This window comes from Podarcis vaucheri (genome assembly GCF_965113315.1).
Source record: "Podarcis vaucheri genome assembly, chromosome: 1".
Lineage (NCBI taxonomy): Eukaryota > Metazoa > Chordata > Lepidosauria > Squamata > Lacertidae > Podarcis > Podarcis vaucheri.
The window spans coordinates 116,931,571-116,949,945 of NC_138759.1; the positions used below are offsets into that span (position 1 = coordinate 116,931,571).

The following is an 18,375-nucleotide window of genomic DNA, read 5'->3' on the forward strand; positions in this document are numbered from 1 at the left end:
CCCCAGCCACTCTGAGAAGCTTCCAACATAATACACAGAAACAACATAACAGAACATCACATCACACATTAAAAGCATCTCAATACAGGGCTGCCTTCAGATGTCTTCTACAGGTTATATAGTTATTCATCTCCTTGACATCTGATGGGAGGGCATTCCACAGGGTGGGCGGCACTGCCAAGAAGGCCTTCTGCCTGGTTCCCTGTAACTTCACTTCTCACAATGAGGGAACTGCCAGAAGGTCCTCTGAGATAGACTTCTGGCTTGTATGGCAGCTTTTTGACACTTCCCCCCCACCCCTGCTTCCTTATTAGTAGTTTCTCCCTAGTTCTGATTGTAAAACGTGTGGAAGTTTCAAAAGTACACAGTGCAGGATGCTGCTGTAGAAGTTGGCGAAGGTGAAAAGAATCAAAAGCTTTAGGCCGTATGTTCCTACCAGTAGTGGTGGGGCAGTGGTGCTTACCTAACTTCTGATTGGTGGATGCTCCTTACCTGGAGGTAGGTGAGCAGGGGTGAGGTCGTCATGGTGCAAACAGACCCACGGGAACACCAGATTGAATCCGCCTGTGCATTTGGGCAGTCTCAGGTGAGAACAGCCACCCCACTACACTGACAGCTGCCAGTGCCAAACCTCACAAATGCGCGGAACAGCCTTTGTCATCCATTTTCCTTTCCATATTTAGGAGATACAGCCTGCATGTTATTAGTGTCCTAGTGTGTTTCCTCTTGAACACCTTTATCTCTTGTGTGTCCATTGGTTGGAAGCTGATAGTTCTCATTTTCTGTTGCCATACATGTAGGTTAGGCCAGAAGGATCATTATGATGGCTTATGTAGTGCAAGGTAGGAAGCCATCGCTCCGAAACCAATTCTGACAAATATTTATCCAGCCCCATCTGTTCTGTTTTGGCACCTGCCATTTAAGACCTCTGTTAAGCAACTTGCAAATATCCTGTAATAAAAGAGCAGCAAATAGTGTAGCAGATACTGATATTTATCCCTAAACACACAGTCAGGTGCTGTAGTTCTGCAAGTTAGAACAATTTAGATTTCAGCAGGGGAACTAAAGAATCCACACACACACCGGCTTTCTTAAAGAAGCCAGCTTTTCATCTTACCTACTAATACAGATATGAATTGACAAAACAGTGAATGAGCCAGATATCTTCATGCTCTGTTTCTAATTAAGGTTCACAAAGAAGACATTCTTCCCCCGAAAAAGCATTGGGAAATGTTTGATCAGCCTTGCCTGGTCTGCTAGCTTATGCACCTAAAAGGAAGTAAGGACCCCTGCTGCCTTTATTTATCTTGAGGTAGCAAGCACGTTGCCGTTAAAAGCGAACTTTATTTTAAGCAAAATCTGAATAACAATAATTTCTTTTAAAAATCAGTCTCGGCCGCGTGGGTTTAATTATTTGCTGTGGTGAAAATGTTGCTGTTTTGATCAACAGGTAGTGAACTGGCTTGAAGGACCTGGCACAGAACAGCTTAGAACCCAGTGGGGGATAGGTGATTCAATTAGAGCCTCACAAGCTTTGCAGCAGAAACATGAAGAGATTGAAAGTCAACACAGTGTGAGTTTTCATTTTCCCGAGGAAGTTACTGCATGATTGTTCTTATATATAATTCATTATGTGCAACATTTTCCAGTGACATTTTTCTAGCGAATTTTAGGCAGTGATTTATGAGCTATATCAAACTGCACCTATTCTTCTGCAACAGACTGTGTTGGTGATCTTAATCATTGTTAATTAAATTCTAATGTCATGGCAGTATACTAATTTTTATACTTTTAAAGGAGAGCGATCGTGTTTCTGATGAGATTGGAAACACAAAAAGGAAGCATTGATTTAGGAGCAATATATGTCATCTTTTCTTTCTATCTGGGAGCCACTTATTGTAATTACTTGAATGCTCAGTTTTAAGATCATACATAATCTCGGAGCATAGATTGTTTGATGACTGGCAAAGGCAGATTTTGTTTTTCCAGGAGTTCAAACACTGGACTATAGAACATATTGGGGTTAATGTGAACTGAATGGAGAATTGGTAAGGAGGAGACTACTCTGACCACTGTCTACATTCAAAAGACATCATGTTCTCTACTAGGAGGATGTAGGGAATGGCATTCATTCTCCAGTCAGTGTGTATCACCTCCATATCATTGTGAATGACAGTAGCATTGCACACACTGACCAGTAAACATGCATCATCTTGCATTGAATTATATGCATAGTGAGTGGACAGTGTGTGATATACCCTGTTAGTATCCAGGGATCTTTATATGTTCTTGTTGTTGTTTAGTCGTTTAGTCACATCCGACTCTTCGTGACTCCATGGACCAGAGCACACCAGGCACTCCTGTCTTCCACTGCCTCCCGCAGTCTGGTCAGACTCATGTTGGCAGCTTTGAGAACACTGTCCAACCATCTCATCCTCTGTCATCCCCTTCTCCTTGTGCCCTCCATCTTTCCCAACATCAGGGTCTTTTCCAGGGAGTCTTCTCTTCTCATGAGGTGGCCAAAGTACTGGAGCCTCAGCTTCAGGATCTCTCCTTCCAGTGAGCACTCAGGGCTGGTTTCCTTCAGAATGGAGAGGTTTGATCATCTTGCAGTCCATGGGACTCTCAAGAGTCTCCTCCAGCACCATAATTCAAAAGCATCAGTTCTTTGGCAATCAGCCTTCTTTATGGTCCAGCTCTCACTTCCATACATTGCTACTGGGAAAACCATAGCTTTTACTGTACAGACCTTTGTTGGCAAGCTGATGTCTCTGCTTCATATATCCCACATCATTTCACTGAGCAATACAAAAAATGCCCTACTGGTTCTGTTCATCCACATTCTCCACAACATCGAGATCACATGCCGGTGGTCAGTTCTACCATTTTATTTCCTGTCTTTGGAAAAAAGTTTAAAATTTAATATTGTTAAAGGTTGGTATAAAATGTCAGCTTGTTATTCATTTACTGAAATGATTTTTAAAAATTGCAATGCAGTTAGTTGCTGACCATAGCACCTCACAGTAGCTGAAGCCTTGTGGTCTGTGGCACCAGTTTCACAGTGACTAGAAAACGTTTTGCAATCCACAGCAAGTTAGGTGGTTCATTCTTATTTAGTCACCTGGCTCCTAACTTGCCTGTGAAGGTGTTGGATGAAAAGGAGGTTCATGGCCACAGACTGCAATGAAGCATCGTGAATTGGAGGTTTTGTTACTCCTGATATACTATCCCAAGTGTCTCCCATTTTTCAGCCTGTATGGCCAGCACTATTTTTTTCTATCTTGTGCCTCGTTTACTCTTCTCTGGAATGAAGTGATCAGACCAGTTCCTGAAATCACAGAGCCAGTTTCTTCTTGGTACTTTGCCATAACAAAGAGAGATTCAAAGGTACCCTTGACCTTTTGAAGTAATAACATTTCATAAAGCCCAATAAATTGCTGGTAGTTTTCTTAGCCAATAATATTCCTTCTGGGCAGAGTTTCTCCCTCTCTGCTTGTTCAGCAGCAGTCAGAGTTGCTAACCTTTTTTGACACAAGGCTTACATTCACTTTTGGCCACTTACTAGCATGTGTGGTCAAGACACACAGCCCCACCACCTCAGCTGATTGTACAGATCAGATCAGGAGGGTTAGCGCATCCGCCCCACTCAACAAATAATCAGTATGACTGGGTTGGGGTAGTTTCATCCTAATCAGAGTGCTCAGCTGAGTCTCCTACTCCTTTTTTTCCTTTGCTATTCCCAATATTAGTGAGGTCTTAAGAGGTAAAATAAAAAAAATTGGGGTGGGGCTGATCCAGTCCTCATGCCAAGACTTTTTAATTACTTGCTTATTTATTAAATTCGGAGTTGTTTCCAACTAACTCATTCCATGAGTGCAAGGATTTTTGCTTGCACAACAAAACTCTGTGCCATCCAAACCTGTTCTGGGTTTTCCCCCAGCCACATGGTGCAGATTTGGTGAGGGTGCAGCGCACGTGAGGGAAGGGGGAGTTCTGTTATATTTCTGCTGACAGAACCAATTGATTGGATATTGCCCCTTATTTCCCGCCCCTCCTCCCAAAGGGGTTATCCTCTCAACCAATCAGAGTCTGATTTGGACTACATAGTAGATCCAGTTCATTACTTAAAATACTCAAGATGGGTTGAGTGAGGATTAATGTAGACTCCTTTGTTAGCTTGGTCAATAAATTATATTGTTTCTTTAGAAGTTGTGTTGCATCCAGTATCTTGTGTTTTTGTACTTCAATCGACATTAACTGCATTGATTTTTGTAAAGTGAGTTCTTAAGATACTGTCAAGTTCTGACATTGCATTTCAGCATGACCATTAGTAGACACAATACTTATGTCACAATACTTATGTCATCAGGGACTCATTCTGCTGGGGCTGGGCTTCCAAGTTTGATTCTGCTGCTAATCTCTTAGTGTCAACACACTCACGGTCAATGATAGCAGTGCACAATGTTCTGCCCTCTTCTTTTTGTACTTTTTGGGAAAAGGTTATCATGGCTACCAAACTTCGCAATAAGCAGGGGGGCTTCTTGTTGTGGGCCTACACAAATTAGTGAGAGGAGAGTCCCATGGACTGCAAGAAGATCAAACCTATCCATTCTGAAGGAAATCAGCCCTGAGTGCTCCCTGGAAGGACAGATCCTGAAGCTGAGGCTCCAGTAGTTTTGCCACCTCATGAGAAGAGAAGACTCCCTGGAAAAGACCCTGATGCTGGGAAAGATTGAGGGCACAAGGAGAAGGGGATGACAGAGGACGAGATGGTTGGATAGTGTTCTCGAAGCTACTAACATGAGTTTGACCAAACTGCGGGAGGCAGTGGAAGACAGGAGTGCCTGGCATGCTCTAGTCCATGGGGTCATGAAGAGTCGGACTAAACAACAACACTGAGGACAATACTTCATAAAATCATTTGAAATACAAAACACTAAAAGAAATCACTTTCACACACAAGCATAAAAATGCAGCAGATTAAAAGTTGAGTCTTTTCACCTTCTCTTAATTCTTTTTCTTTGCGATGTCAGCAAACACCAAATCTTCTGCAGCCAGGAGATGTCCTAATGGAGGGGAACATTTTTGTTTTTTGAAGAATCTACTTCCAAAAGTAGTGCACACAGTGTCCAGAGATCATGTCAGTTGTGTCCAAATAATTTTGTGGTGGCCCCAGCAACCTTGATTTATCTCCATCCAGTTATTATAGCAGCCTATTCCTCTCATCCTTGGGACGCGGGTGGCGCTGTGGCTTAAACTACAGAGCCTAGGGCTTGCCGATCAGAAGGTCGGCGGTTCGAATCCCCGCGACGGGGTGAGTTCCCGTTGCTCGGTCCCAGCTCCTGCCAACCTAGCAGTTCGAAAGCACATCAAAGTGCAAGTAGATAAATAGGTACCGCTCCAGCGGGAAGGTAAATAGCGTTTCCGTGTGCTGCTCTGGTTTCACCAGAAGCGGCTTAGTCCTGCTGGCCACATGACCCGGAAGCTGTACGCCGGCTCCCTCGGCCAGTAAAGCGAGATGAGCGCCGCAACCTCAGAGTCGGTCACGACTGGACCTAATGGTCAGGGGTCCCTTTAGCTTTATTCCTGTCATACCTGCAACAAAGTCCCCCAGAAATGCTGGGAAACTATCTAGATCTGGAAGTCTTCGAGGAGGAGCATCGTAACAGGTCCCCTATACCTACAGAGACCTTTACGCAGCATATATACTGAAAGTGACAAATGTTAAAGTTACACATTAGGTCCATCCGTTACCTTCTCCATTATGGATTTATAATGGCGTTAGAGGACCACCAGGGGAAGTCTTTGGAACCTCATGAATTTCTAATTGTTTCAAAAGATTCCTTAGTAAATAAAGCATTATGGCAGCATCAGTCAATCTGTCTCTTGCTGCCAGATTTTGGAAATTGACACCAAGGCTACGCAAGGCAGCAATTAGAAGTTACTGCCTTTATATACATAAAAGCTTTTTAAATAACTCAAGTGTTTCTTTAATCTGCTGTCTCATTGATTTACTAGCTGATTACTTTTTAACTGTGTTTACTAAAAAGGATTCTGACTTTATTGCAGGCAATAGTCTTACTACAGATGCCATTTATTCCACTGGCACTGCATAATAGTTTAAATATTCATTTAACACTGAGTCATTGCCTTCCCTTCCACCTTTTAAAGGCCTGAGTCATAGTCCGTTTCGAAAAGTGACATTATTGCTATTTACTGCCTAGCAATTTTCAGACAGTGATTAAGTTCAAACCATGATAATGAGTGCATATATAAGACAGGCTTTCCCCAAAAAAGATTTGTCACTAGAATATGTGACTAGACAAAACAAAGTAGAAAAGTGATTAAGAACGCACACAGAAGTGGTGAAATTTTACCACTCTAGCTGGAAAGGGAAGTCAAGGCACAACAGCCTGTTTGTTTGTTTGTTTGTTTGTTTGTTTGTTTGTTTGTTTGTTTTCTGTTTGTCTGAAGGGCAGCAGTTGAAGAAGGAGCAAAAAGGGTTTTCTTGTGTGTGTGTGTGTTTCTTTGTGGCTGGTTAGCTGTTTTCCCTGTGTAAAGGTCAGAGGGGGCAGGGTTTCTGTTGAGGCAGGGGATTAGCTGTGGGAGGAGCTTATCAGAGTCTGAAGGGCAGCAGTTGAAGAAGGAGCAAAAAGGGTTTTCTTGTGTGTGTGTGTTTCTTTGTGGCTCATTAGCTGTTTTCCCTGTGTAAAGGTCAGAGGGGGCAGGGTTTCTGTTGAGGCAGGGGATTAGCTGTGGGAGGAGCTTATCAGAGTTTGCAGGGCATCAGTTGAAGAAGGAGCAAAAAGGGTTTTCTTGTGTGTGTGTGTTTCTTTGTGGCTCATTAGCTGTTTTCCCTGTGTAAAGGTCAGAGGGGGCAGGGTTTCTGTTGAGGCAGGGGATTAGCTGTGGGAGGAGCTTATCAGAGTTTGCAGGGCATCAGTTGAAGAAGGAGCAAAAAGGGTTTTCTTGTGTGTGTGTGTTTCTTTGTGGCTCATTAGCTGTTTTCCCTGTGTAAAGGTCAGAGGGGGCAGGGTTTCTGTTGAGGCAGGGGATTAGCTGTGGGAGGAGCTTATCAGAGTTTGCAGGGCATCAGTTGAAGAAGGAGCAAAAAGGGTTTTCTTGTGTGTGTGTGTGTTTCTTTCTGGCTCATTAGCTGTTTTCCCTGTGTAAAGGTCAGAGGGGGCAGGGTTTCTGTTGAGGCAGGGGATTAGCTGTGGGAGGAGCTTATCAGAGTTTGCAGGGCATCAGTTGAAGAAGGAGCAAAAAGGGTTTTCTTGTGTGTGTGTGTTTCTTTGTGGCTCATTAGCTGTTTTCCCTGTGTAAAGGTCAGAGGGGGCAGGGTTTCTGTTGAGGCAGGGGATTAGCTGTGGGAGGAGCTTATCAGAGTTTGCAGGGCATCAGTTGAAGAAGGAGCAAAAAGGGTTTTCTTGTGTGTGTGTGTGTGTGTGTTTCTTTCTGGCTCATTAGCTGTTTTCCCTGTGTAAAGGTCAGAGGGGGCAGGGTTTCTGTTGAGGCAGGGGATTAGCTGTGGGAGGAGCTTATCAGAGTTTGCAGGGCATCAGTTGAAGAAGGAGCAAAAAGGGTTTTCTTGTGTGTGTGTGTTTCTTTGTGGCTCATTAGCTGTTTTCCCTGTGTAAAGGTCAGAGGGGGCAGGGTTTCTGTTGAGGCAGGGGATTAGCTGTGGGAGGAGCTTATCAGAGTTTGCAGGGCATCAGTTGAAGAAGGAGCAAAAAGGGTTTTCTTGTGTGTGTGTGTTTCTTTGTGGCTCATTAGCTGTTTTCCCTGTGTAAAGGTCAGAGGGGGCAGGGTTTCTGTTGAGGCAGGGGATTAGCTGTGGGAGGAGCTTATCAGAGTTTGCAGGGCATCAGTTGAAGAAGGAGCAAAAAGGGTTTTCTTGTGTGTGTGTGTTTCTTTGTGGCTCATTAGCTGTTTTCCCTGTGTAAAGGTCAGAGGGGGCAGGGTTTCTGTTGAGGCAGGGGATTAGCTGTGGGAGGAGCTTATCAGAGTTTGCAGGGCATCAGTTGAAGAAGGAGCAAAAAGGGTTTTCTTGTGTGTGTGTGTTTCTTTGTGGCTCATTAGCTGTTTTCCCTGTGTAAAGGTCAGAGGGGGCAGGGTTTCTGTTGAGGCAGGGGATTAGCTGTGGGAGGAGCTTATCAGAGTTTGCAGGGCAGCGGCGCGCGCCTAGCGGCGCGAGCAGTTAGATCCATCTTTTAGATTTAGGGGAGCTAGTCTCAAACGTTTGTTGGGGGAGATCTAGGTGCTTTTTTGTGTGGGGGAAGTTATTTGTCCTGTCTTCAAGCTTTCTATGATGGAGGACCTCTGTAGCCAACCCCAACAACACGATCTCAAGATGGAAGGGGAGGGAACAGCTGCAGTCGCCTGCGATTCCTGCGCAATGTTTGCCATCTTGCCAAAGGTTGCAGGCAGCTTTACCTGCAGCAATTGCATGTTGATTGCCCTCTTAAAAGACAAAGTCCAGCAACTGGAGGAACGTGTAGCTACGCTCCAAAGAATTAGAGAACTGGAGCTCTTCTTGGAAGCAACAGAGCACACCGTCTCCACCAAGGAGGAGACAGGGGACTCCCCTGAGAAGGAGTCTAGTTCACCAACACAGGAGCCAGATATATGGAGAAACGTGACTCAAAGAAGTAGGAGGCCCAGGGTTCACTCTGATTGCTTAGAAATACACAATCGCTTTGAGGTCCTCTCCCCTAGCATGGAAGACGAAGAGCAGACTCCATTTGAGGATCTCTCCCTCATTACAGTCGATCAGGTATATGAAGACGAGCAGCAAAGTCAGTCCTCAGGGATTGTGCAGGCGACCTTGGAACGGACAGCTCACGGAAGAACCCCGACCAAACCCAAGAGGAGGCGTGTAGTGGTGATAGGGGATTCCCTACTGAGGGGAACAGAAGCAGTGATCTGTGGGCCTGACAAGATGTCTCGGGAAGTGTGCTGTCTCCCCGGGGCTAAGATCCAAGATGTAACTGAACGACTGCAAGGAATCATAAAACCCACTGACGAATACCCCTTCCTCTTGGTTCATGTGGGAACCAATGACACTGCAAGCAATAGCCTCCAGAAGATCAAAAGAGACTACGAGGCTCTCGGCAGGAAATTGAAGCAACTAAATGCACAAATTGTCATCTCATCTGTCCTCCCAGTTGAACGACGTGGCCCAGGGAGAGAGGGGAAAATAGTGGAAGTGAACAGCTGGCTTCGCAAATGGTGTAAACAGGAACGGTTTGGATTCTTAGATCACGGACTGCAGTTTCTTGAAGATGGACTTCTGGCAAGTGATGGGCTGCACCTCACAACGATTGGGAGAAATGTTTTTGCCAAAAATCTCAGAAACCTCATCAGGAGGGCTTTAAACTGACTAATGTGGGGGAGGGAGACAGTGCTCCTGAAGGTAGGAGTCTATCAATTAATGAAGATGATCATCCAAATGTCATAGACCAAATGGAGCAAACAGCACGCGGACCTAGTGGTGGGAGGAAAAAATCCTTAAATAAGAGACACAGGGGAATGATTAATGGACTTCAATGTCTGTACACTAATGCGCAAAGCATGGGAAATAAACAAGATGAGCTTGAGCTCTTGGTACAGCAAACTAAATATGACATAATAGGCATCACTGAAACCTGGTGGGATAAGTCCCACGATTGGAATGTAATAATGGGGGGATACAATCTATTTCAGAGAAACAGACCAGACAAGAAAGGAGGAGGAGTGGCGTTATATGTCAGGGATGTGTATACCTGTGAAGAGATCCAAGATTTAGATCCTCAAAGCCAAAGTGAGAGCATTTGGGTCAAAATTAAGGGAGAGAAGAATAACAGAGACCTCATTGTGGGAGTTTACTATAGATCCCCAAGCCAAACGGAGGACATAGATGATGCCTTCCTGGAACAGATGGCCAAGCATGCAAAAGGAAGGGAGATAGTAGTAATGGGCGACTTCAATTACCCGGATATTTGTTGGACGTCAAACTCAGCCAAGAGCATAAGGTCAAACAGATTCCTCACTGGCCTTGCAGACAACTTCATTGTCCAGAAAGTGGGAGAAGCAACAAGAGGAACAGCCATTTTAGATCTGGTCCTAACCAATGTTGATGACCTGGTTAGTGGGGTAGAAGTGGAAGGATCATTAGGCGCGAGTGATCATGCTCTTCTGAAGTTTACTATACAGCGGAAAGGAGCAGCCAAGCATACTAGGACTCAATTTCTTGACTTTAAGAAAGCCGACTTCATAAAACTTAGGGAAGTGCTGGGTGAGATCCCATGGACAACAATACTAAAAGGAAAGGGAGTTCATGATGGCTGGGAGTTTGTTAAGAGGGAGATACTAAAAGCACAACATCAGGCAATACCAATGAGACGGAAACATGGAAGGTGCCTAAAGAAGCCAGGGTGGCTATCTAAAGAACTTTTAACTGAATTAAGATTAAAAAAGGATGTGTACAAAAAATGGAAAAGGGGGGAAACCACCAAAGAGGAATTCAAACAAATAGCCAGCACGTGTAGACACAAAGTCAGAAAAGCTAAAGCACAGAATGAACTCAGGCTTGCTAGAGAGGTTAAAAGCAACAAAAAAGGCTTTTATGGGTATGTTCGTAGCAAAAGGAAGAACAAAGAAACAATGGGATCACTCAGAGGAGAAGATGGTGAAATGCAAACAGGGGACACAGAAAGGGCTGAACTACTCAATGCCTTCTTTGCCTCAGTCTTCTCCGATAAAGAAAACAATGCCCGACCTGAAGAATTTGGAGCAAATGATTCAGCAAAGGAAACACAGCCCAGAATAACTAAGGAGATAGTACAAGAATATTTGGCTAGTTTAGATGTATTCAAGTCTCCAGGGCCAGATGAACTGCATCCAAGAGTATTAAAAGAACTGGCAGATGTGATCTCAGAACCACTGGCAGTCATCTTTGAGAATTCCTGGAGAACAGGCGAAGTCCCGGCAGACTGGAGGAGGGCAAATGTTGTCCCTATTTTCAAAAAGGGGAAAAGAGAGGACCCAAATAATTACCGCCCAGTCAGTCTGACATCAATACCAGGGAAGATTCTGGAGCAGATCATTAAGCAAATAGTCTGTGAGCACCTAGAAAGGAATGCTGTGATCACCAATAGTCAGCATGGATTTCTGAAAAATAAGTCATGTCAGACTAACCTGATCTCGTTTTTTGACAGAATTACAAGCCTGGTAGATGAAGGGAACGCAGTGGATGTAGCCTACCTTGATTTCAGCAAGGCATTTGACAAGGTGCCCCATGATATTCTTGTAAAGAAGCTGGTAAAATGTGGTCTTGACTATGCTACCACTCAGTGGATTTGTAACTGGCTGACTGACCGAACCCAAAGGGTGCTCATCAATGGTTCCTCTTCATCCTGGAGAAGAGTGACTAGTGGGGTGCCACAGGGTTCTGTCTTGGGCCCGGTCTTATTCAACATCTTTATCAACGACTTGGATGATGGACTCAAGGGCATCCTGATCAAATTTGCAGATGACACCAAACTGGGAGGGGTGGCTAACACCCCAGAGGACAGGATCACACTTCAAAACGACCTTGACAGATTAGAGAACTGGGCAAAAATAAACAAGATGAATTTTAACAGGGAGAAATGTAAAGTATTACACTTGGGCAAAAAAAATGAGAGGCACAAATACAAGATGGGTGACACCTGGCTTGAGAGCAGTACATGTGAAAAGGATCTAGGAGTCTTGGTTGACCACAAACTTGACATGAGCCAACAGTGTGACGCGGCAGCTAAAAAAGCCAATGCAATTCTGGGCTGCATCAATAGGAGTATAGCATCTAGATCAAGGGAAGTAATAGTGCCACTGTATTCTGCTCTGGTCAGACCACACCTGGAGTACTGTGTCCAGTTCTGGGCACCACAATTCAAGAAGGACACTGACAAACTGGAACGTGTCCAGAGGAGGGCAACCAAAATGGTCAAAGGCCTGGAAACGATGCCTTATGAGGAACGGCTAAGGGAGCTGGGCATGTTTAGCCTGGAGAAGAGGAGGTTAAGGGGTGATATGATAGCCATGTTCAAATATGTAAAAGGATGTCACATAGAGGAGGGAGAAAGGTTGTTTTCTGCTGCTCCAGAGAAGCGGACACGGAGCAATGGATCCAAACTACAAGAAAGAAGATTCCACCTAAACATTAGGAAGAACTTCCTGACAGTAAGAGCTGTTCGACAGTGGAATTTGCTGCCAAGGAGTGTGGTGGAGTCTCCTACTTTGGAGGTCTTTAAGCAGAGGCTTGACAACCATATGTCAGGAGTGCTCTGATGGTGTTTCCTGCTTGGCAGGGGGTTGGACTCGATGGCCCTTGTGGTCTCTTCCAACTCTATGATTCTATGATTCTATGATTTGATAATACTGCATTTCCATTAAATTATTGGGGCAGGTAACAAAACAACAACATGAAATTATAAAAATATACAATAAAACCTAAGCTTGCCTGAAATAAAATAGTTTTTAGGTTGCTCATTTAAATGCAGGATAGAGAGCTTTGGTAGGCTATTGCAGGGACAGGGCCAGCTCACACATGAGGTCAGGCCAGAAGACCGCCTCAGGCCGCAGGATCCACAGGGGCCACATATCTCAGTATAGATCTTTATCCCTCCCTTGTTCCTGATGTACACCTTGACTCACTCCTTCTTCCCTGGCAGGGGTGGGGCACCATTTGGTGGTTCGCTTCAGGTGCTGAGATGTCTTGGGCCAGCCCTGTGCAGGGAGGTGGGTACCCATCAACCAACTTTTCATGATCAGACCTCTGAGGAACGTCCTAAGCTGGCGGGTTCATATGGGAAGGGGTGGCTCTCAAGGTATCATGTTCATCCATTGACAGGCTTTCAAGTTAAATTCCTAAATTGGGTGCTAGCAGCATAGCTGCATGTAGTAAAAAGTGCAACGGGTGTGTGATTGGGAGCCTGTATGGCCTGATGGTTTGAGGATATCAACCTAGAAATTCCACCTTGGGTAGAGGCTGTTGGAAGAAGAGGAGCTTTAGAATAAGGCAACACCCAGAAGACGATGTTCTTTTGTGTTTTTTGCATGTTCACAGATCTCACGCAGGGTAGAAGTTCAAAAGTTGTATGCGCCATACATTCGCACTGGCGTGCAAGGGTTATTAGAGCAGAAGTGTGGAGGCGCTTGTCTGCTTTTGTCCTGTGTATCCTGTTGCTTCTCTGGGCCCTTGGTTGCATCAGCAAGTTATCCGTGAGCTAAATGTGATCAGTGGTGCACAGTGTGCTGAAGTATAGAAATGCCGTATAAATAATAAACTAGTAAGATAACTGATGTGCGCTCCTGATAATACTGAAGGAAAAGAGGCTGCTGAAACTCTATGAAGCTGCAGAGGCGATGGAAAGGAAAGTTGCAGCAAGGAGGGGAGGGAAGAGGGATGTGATCAAGGGAACAAGAGAAGACGATCAGTTGAATCATGTTGCTGTGTGCTAAAAATTTTATTTTTTTAAAAAAAAATATTATTTTCACATTACAAATTATTTCAACAATTATATGTGTGCTAAATAGATACAAGTTTGTTTTTAAAAAGCCCACTGGGCTAAAGAACAGGATATTGCAGAAGGGGACAAATTAAAGAGACCGGATAACGGCATAAGCTTACAAAATGAATGAGAGGCTAGATTTTGGCAAGGCGGCAGGGGAACACCCAGAAATTCTAAGATGATGAGGAAAAGAGGACTTGCTGAAAATGGTTCCAAGGGTCCACGACTGATTTTCTAAATGACAGAATTGCTCAGTTGAAAAAGACATGACATTTTTTACTTGATATGGACGGAGACTTGAGCAGGTCTGTGTGCTACTGGTTTTAATGCATTACTGTTAGACAGAATCATATGTCAACCTGTGTAGTAAGTTGGTTGAGTGTGCGTGTGTGCGCACACAATGTCTTAAAAAGAACATTAAAAAGCATTGCAGTTCTGATATACTTTCTGCTTTTCTGCTTTTGCAGGAGTGGTTTGCAGTGTATGTGGAACTTAATCAACAGATTGCAGCTTTGTTAAATGCCGGGGATGAAGAAGACCTTGTGGAACTGAAAGCATTACAGCAGCAGTTAAGTGATGTTTGTTACCGGCAAGCCAGTCAGCTGGAGTTCAGGCAGAATCTGTTGCAGGCAGCACTTGATTTCCATGGTGTTGCCCAAGAAGTAAGTCAGTATACATTCTTACTCACTGTACAGTCTTGCTGTGTGATGATTACTACAGATGGCCAACAGGTTTTTAGGAATGAACAAATTCCAAATTAACTTTCAGTAGCTAAAGCCTTCTGTTTTATGAGGATTTTTTTTTGAATGAATGAATGAATCTTTATTTGCATCAGCCATTGGCTATAGCAATAAAAGAACAATATGATATACAAAGAATAGAAATACAGTGGTACCTCTGGTTACGTACTTAATTCGTTCCGGAGGTCCGTTCTTAACCTGAAACTGTTCTTAACCTGAAGCACCACTTTAGCTAATGGGGCCTCCTGCTGCTGCCGCGCTGCCGGAGCACAATTTCTGTTCTCATCCTGAAGCGAAGTTCTTAACCCAAGGTACTATTTCTGGGTTAGCAGAGTCTGTAACCTGAAGCGTATGTAACCTGAAGCGTCTGTAACCCGAGGTACCACTGTAAAAAAGTCAGTTATATAGGGTTTTGAATCAGTAGTCAAATAGCGGATCTTACTCTGATTGCCCCAACTAAAATTTATTGCAATGCTGTAGAAAGATTCTGATGTGTCTATTACTTATGCAAAATTGAATTTATAGTCATTGAGGGGGACTTATTTTTATTGCTCTTGAGAGAAGACATTGGGCATTGACTACTGTAGAATGTTGTGACCACAGTGCTTAGTGTCTGTGCTTATCTGACATTTTAAAGCACATCCTGCTTCTCCTGTTTTGTAATGCTCAGAAGTGATGACTTTTCTTCATCTAAAACTATTGGCCCTCTTCCACTCTGTACCTGGGGCCCTTATCGATGTCTGCACACACACAAAAAGAGGCATATCAGGTCTTGTTGGGAGTCCACATCTTGATCATTGGAGATTGGTAGAAAGTGTGGCAGCAGCATTCTTGATGAAGGGTGCTTGGTGAGGAGTGTCTGCTGTTCAGGTCATCTGCCTGTGAGCTTCCCTATCCCCTAGGTTTATCTCCCGTTACAGCTCGTGTGTGTGTGTGTGTGTGTGTCACAGGACACCCGGCCATTGCAGCATATCCTTGGTGGAAACATGAGAAACACAGGTTTTTGAAGTAATATGATACCTGGGGTTTTTCTTGCTGTCTTTTTCAGTTGTCTCAGCAACTAGACGGCCTACTAGGGATGTTGTGTGTCGATGTTGCACCAGCAGACGGGACGTCAGTTCAGCAAACTCTAAAGCTACTGGAAGAGAAACTGAAAAGTGTTGGTAAGCCCAAACATTGTAGAAACCTCAAAATCTATAAAACAGTGAACAATTGGGAAAAAATAAATTTTAAAGTATACATTGATGTTTCTCTCACGTTCGTAACTAAGTATAGAGGGGAAAACGGACCTTTCTGGCCACAAGTCAGCAATGCATGCAGAAGAGATTGGGTGAGCATGGCAGGCCTTTTCTCAGATTTTTCTCAAATCCCTTTTGTTCTCTGGGGGATAATTACAATTCCCTTTCTTTTAAAAAACAACAACAGTGCAATGGGGGAGGCACAAGCCTAATTGAATAATTGGATTTGCTTTACAGTTGTTTGGATTTTGGATGCAAACTCTTGGCTTCCTTTTGCAGTTGGCTCATATACTGTTGGGACGTAAAAGTCTTAACAGTACATTTAAATTCCTTTGATTTGCAGCAAGGAAACATCATAAACAGTGTACGTGAATCCCTGAAAAGCCATCTGCTTCCAAGGCTTACGAAGCTGCTTTCGTGTATTAAATCGCATGTAGAGAGGGACGCGGGTGGCGCTGTGGGTAAAAGCCTCAGCGCCTAGGGCTTGCCGATCGAAAGGTCGGCGGTTCAAATCCCCGCGGCGGGGTGCGCTCCCGTCGTTCGGTCCCAGCGCCTGCCAACCTAGCAGTTCGAAAGCACCCCCGGGTGCAAGTAGATAAATAGGGACCGCTTACCAGTGGGAAGGTAAACGGCGTTCCGTGTGCTGCGCTGGCTTGCCAGTTGCAGCTTTGTCACGTTGGCCACGTGACCCGGAAGTGTCTCCGGACAGCGCTGGCCCCCGGCCTCTTAAGCGAGATGGGCGCACAACCCTAGAGTCTGTCAAGACTGGCCCGTACGGGCAGGGGTACCTTTACCTTTACAGGGAGTCCATGTGTTGAGACTGGACATTGCAGATGGGCAGCCTCTATGCATAGACCTCTTTACATTTTGGACCTCCATGCAGTTGGGGTTCCAGCTCTCTTGGAAGTTGTGCATGTAAAGGTCTGTGCATTTAGGCTTCCCTCTTTCAGACACAAGTGTTCAGTGTTTGAACATTACAGTGAGGGTGGAAAAAAACACACCACATGTCTTCAGCCCGCTGCCCCTTGTGATCATATGGATCCCCTTAGCTTAATTAACAGTTATCATGTGGAGGACGCTTATGATTAAGCTGCATAATATGTCCAGACTTGGAAGATTTGTGCCAGTATTTACAGAGCTTTAAGAAGAAAACTAGGGATGTGGATGGCGCTGTGGTCTAAACCACTGAGCCTCTTGGGCTTGCTGATCAGAAAGTTGGTGGTTCGAATCCCCGCGACGGGGCGAGCTCCCGTTGCTCGGTCCCAGCTCCTGACAACCTAGCAGTTCGAAAGCATGCCATTGCAAGTAGATAAACAGGTACTGCTGCGGCAGGAAGGTAAACGGCGTTTCCGTGCGCTGCTCTGGTTTCGGTGTTCTGTTGTGCCAGAAGTGGCTTAGTTATGCTGGCCTCATGACCCGGAAAAATTGCCTGCGGACAAATGCCGGCTCCCTTGGCCTGTAAAGCGAGATGAGTGCTGCAGCCCCAGAGTCGTCTGCGACTGGACTTAACTGTCAGGGGTCCTTTACCTTTACCTTTTAAGAAGAAAACTAATCTCTTTCATTTTGAAAAACACCTGTTAAATGTAAACTGAGATAATGCATACAATAGTCAAATTAAGAAAGAGGGGAAACTTCAAAATCCCTGCTATGTGATAGCAGTTCATAAGACTGGAAGGGACACAAATAATTAACATATAAAGCTGCCTTATACTGGGTCAGACAATTGGTCACTGTCTTCCACTGTGTTTCAGTCTTTCTTAGCCCTTAGTATTTCTTGTTTAACTGGTGACACCAGGGTTTCAACCTGGGTCATTCAGCATGCAAGTTGTACGTTTTGCTAGTAAGCTGTGACCTCTCCCCATAATAAATACTAACTTTGTGACTGTAAGAAATTATACTTTAAAAAAAAAGATGCAATAGGAAACTACTAGCTATCTATATGTTTGCACAGTTAGGGTTGACTGGCAGCTTTTGATTGCCAAACTTGCTCATTTTGAAGTCTAGTAAGTTACGTGACATATCATTTATTGAGTGAAATCACTGCAACTAAACTTGCACATGGATGAAGAGAGAATTGGACAGAAATTAATGAGTAGAGGGAATATGTCATTTGTTCACATTTGCACCTGTTTGAGGGTGGGAAATGTACTAGTTCTATGAAACAAAGAATTTGGGTTTTTTGTACCTTAGACTTAGGTCTGCAAGGTTTGCGTGAAAAAGGTCAAAGTCTTCTTGATCAAATATCTAACCAGGCATCTTGGGCTTATGGAAAAGATGTAACCACGGAAAACAAAGAGAATGTTGATCACATCCAGGGAGTGATGGAAGACATGCAGCTCAGGAAGCAAAGGTAATAATTATGCTGCCTAGCAGCCCTGAAAAGTTCCCTCTAGCTGAGAAGTTCTCTTAACTATGCCATTTTGTGTGAAAATTCTGTATGACTTTAAAATTGCTTTAGTTCACTTGATGCCTTTTGATAACTCAGCAACTGCAGTTGTGGTATTCCTTTTAAAGAGAACATTAAGATGTCATAATGTGCCATATAGTACTGCACAAAAGACCAAAGGATCAGGCTGAAAACGAATAGAGTTAATCATGAAAGAGAATAACTTAATAATGAACAAAACCCTGATCTGCTTATATCTGAAAACTGAAAAAATGTATTCTTTACAAGTTATGACAAAGAAAATGAACTGAAACCAGTCTTGAAAGTCCTTAGGATTTATCTATCAGATGATTATCTTGTAGTGTTTAAATATTAAATCTTTCTCCCCTGATATTAAGACTCAGAGGCTGCCAATCTCAGTCTCCATTTCCTGCTTCTCTATGAGCAAAACAGGCTCTGCTGCTGCTACTTTGTCTTAA

The 18,375-nt window shown here is 44.1% G+C and overlaps 1 protein-coding gene across 3 annotated transcripts in view; it reads left to right on the forward strand.

Annotated features, from left to right (window-relative positions):
- SESTD1 (SEC14 and spectrin domain containing 1) overlaps positions 1–18,375 on the forward strand; it is a 60,552-nt gene that overhangs the window by 36,142 nt on the left and 6,035 nt on the right. For all 3 annotated transcript variants that reach the window (XM_082200944.1, XM_082200942.1, XM_082200943.1), the window contains exons 11-14: positions 1,451–1,573; positions 14,000–14,194; positions 15,321–15,435; positions 17,701–17,860. In XM_082200944.1, coding sequence (XP_082057070.1) covers positions 1,451–1,573; positions 14,000–14,194; positions 15,321–15,435; positions 17,701–17,860 — 593 coding nt within the window. The remainder of the gene's footprint in view (positions 1–1,450; positions 1,574–13,999; positions 14,195–15,320; positions 15,436–17,700; positions 17,861–18,375) is intronic.